This window comes from Phytophthora sojae, assembly GCF_000149755.1.
Source record: "Phytophthora sojae unplaced genomic scaffold PHYSOscaffold_22, whole genome shotgun sequence".
Taxonomy (NCBI): Eukaryota; Oomycota; class Peronosporomycetes; order Peronosporales; family Peronosporaceae; genus Phytophthora; species Phytophthora sojae.
This window is the reverse complement of record NW_009258136.1, coordinates 91491-93750: the sequence shown is the minus strand read 5'-3', so window position 1 is coordinate 93750 and position 2260 is coordinate 91491. Positions and strand designations below refer to the sequence as shown.

The 2260-nt window shown below is 47.0% G+C and overlaps 1 protein-coding gene across 1 annotated transcript; it reads right to left on the bottom strand.

Moving 5' to 3' along the window:
- Window positions 1–1579: 1579 nt before the first annotated feature.
- PHYSODRAFT_535175 (hypothetical protein) lies at window positions 1580–1804 on the bottom strand (the record flags this gene model as incomplete). The annotated part of the gene is made up of 1 exon (XM_009541350.1): window positions 1580–1804. A coding segment is annotated over one exon (225 nt), but the record flags the coding sequence as incomplete, so codon positions are not given.
- Between the last annotated feature and the right edge of the window lie 456 nt (window positions 1805–2260).

Below are 2260 nucleotides of genomic sequence, written 5' to 3'. Positions count from 1 at the left end.
ATCCAACTACTGAGAGGGATCTCAATCCGGTAATACCATATGAAGCATCAGCTACAAGCGCCTTGCTTGCCTCAACCGTTCCTAGAGTAGTTAGGGATAGTCGAGGAATAAGAGAGAGATCGTAAGTAGTATTTCCCTGAACGAAGCTAGATCCGCGGATAGCTCCAGATACATCAAGTTTGTATGCCGTATTAATACTAGCTTGATCTATAGCCAGATTGCCGCTTATGTCCATCAGCAGCAGATCGGTATTTGCGAAACGCCAGAAATATGTATTAGGCGAGATGGCATTAGCGCTTCCCCGCACGCCTTGTTCCATCTGAAAATATGAAACGATATTGAGACTGGCTGTCGATGTAGTACTATCATTCTGAATGACTAATCCTTTGCCAAACACAGAATTTATACTCAACGAACCTAGCGTTCCAACCGATGTGATGTTAGGCTGTGCCGCGGTCTGTAGTGTACCAGCAATCGAAATAGCTGTAAGCGATGATAATCCTGTCAGCGATCGGCTGGAGCCTACGAAAGAGAGATTGCCAGCGATTGATAGCCCAGTCAATGTACCTAGCGATGTTATATTGGGCTGTGTGGCAGTGGACAGAGTGCAATACGTTGGACCACCCACTACAAGGCCAATGAGAGTTCCTAGACTAGTAATACTGGGTTGGCTAGCCGTCTGTAGCGTACCTGTAATGTCTGTTGCGCGGATAGCTCCAGATACATCAAGTTTGTATGCCGTATTAATAGCAGATCCTCCGATATTAATATTTCCGTTGATATCCATCAATAACCGATCACTAAGAGCATATCGCCAGAAGTAGCAGTTAGGTGTTGTAGCATTAGCGCTTCCCCGCACGCCTTGTTCCATCTGAAAATACGAAACGATATTGAGACTGGCTGTCGATGTAGTACTATCATTCTGAATGACTAATCCTTTGCCAAACACCGAATTTATACTCAACGAACCTAGCGTTCCAACCGATGTGATGTTGGGCTGTGCAGCGGTTTGTAGAACACCAGTGATTCCTCCTGACACGGTAAGCGATGCTAGCGTACCAATCGATGTAATATAGGGTTGGGCAGCTGTGAGAAGAGTTCCTGTCAACTGAGATGCGATAACTCCGTTCGCTACTGTTAGTGTCGAGAGGGTGCCGACGGTTGTAATATTAGGCTGATATGCGGTTTGCAGCGTACCTGAGATAGATGTTGCAGCAATTGAATTTAACCCTGTCAGCGAGCGGTTTGTGCCGGTAAAAGATAGGTTGCCAGCAATCGTTAATCCACTCAATGTGCCTACCGATGTAATATTGGGCTGCGCGGCCGTCGATAGGGTACAAAACGTTGGACCACCCACTACGAGACCAATGAGAGTGCCTACAACTGTGATGTTAGGCTGAACAGCGGTCTGTAGTGTACCATTGATCGAAGTAGCTGTAACCGAAGATAGACCTCCTATTTGACCAGTGGGTCCAACGATAAGAGCTTTACTATTGCTTGCGGTACCAGGGCTCGCGCTTAGTAGTGAGAGGCTGCTGAGATCGATGTTAGAGCCGTTCAGCTTCAACGAGCTGCAACTGATCGAGTTGATACCTGTTATATCGAGATTGGTATCAAGCACCAGGGCTGACATCGGACTAGCCACTCCCATCGTGATCGATGAGAGATAGCTCATGCGATAGTCAGTCTTGCTCAGATACAGAGTATCCGCCATTTCAAGGCTTAGGACGTCTGTAGCCAGCGCATAGAAGTTTGGATTGAAGATAGTCGATTCCTGAGATGGGGGCCGAGCTGTAAATCCCATTTTTCATACAAGTTATGTATTATTAGATATACTTTCCACCATAGCGATGAGCAAAATCGATAACTGGGGGGCGGCTCTACCCAAGGAGTACCGATCCGACTCTATCGGCGACATCAAAGCACTCGGGATCAAGAAACTATTCCGTGGAATCATCCTTATTGAGGGTTGCTGGTCTTGGGTACTGTATACCAGTTGTACCCATTAACCGGTTAACCCGAACCGGTCCAATCCGAACCCACGTTGATTATGGTGATTACGGTAAGTTGTTTACGCCACCGATGATTAGACGAGTAGGATGATTGGATGAACACCGGTGAGTGATGGTTGATTAGATGCACTAGGTGATAGGACGCAGGGTCGCGTGTCTATAATAGTAGGGTGTAAGCTCCAACAATTCAATCACTTTCGAATCTTCATTCTACCCCTCAAGTGCCTTCGCTCCGGTCCCGCCGTCTG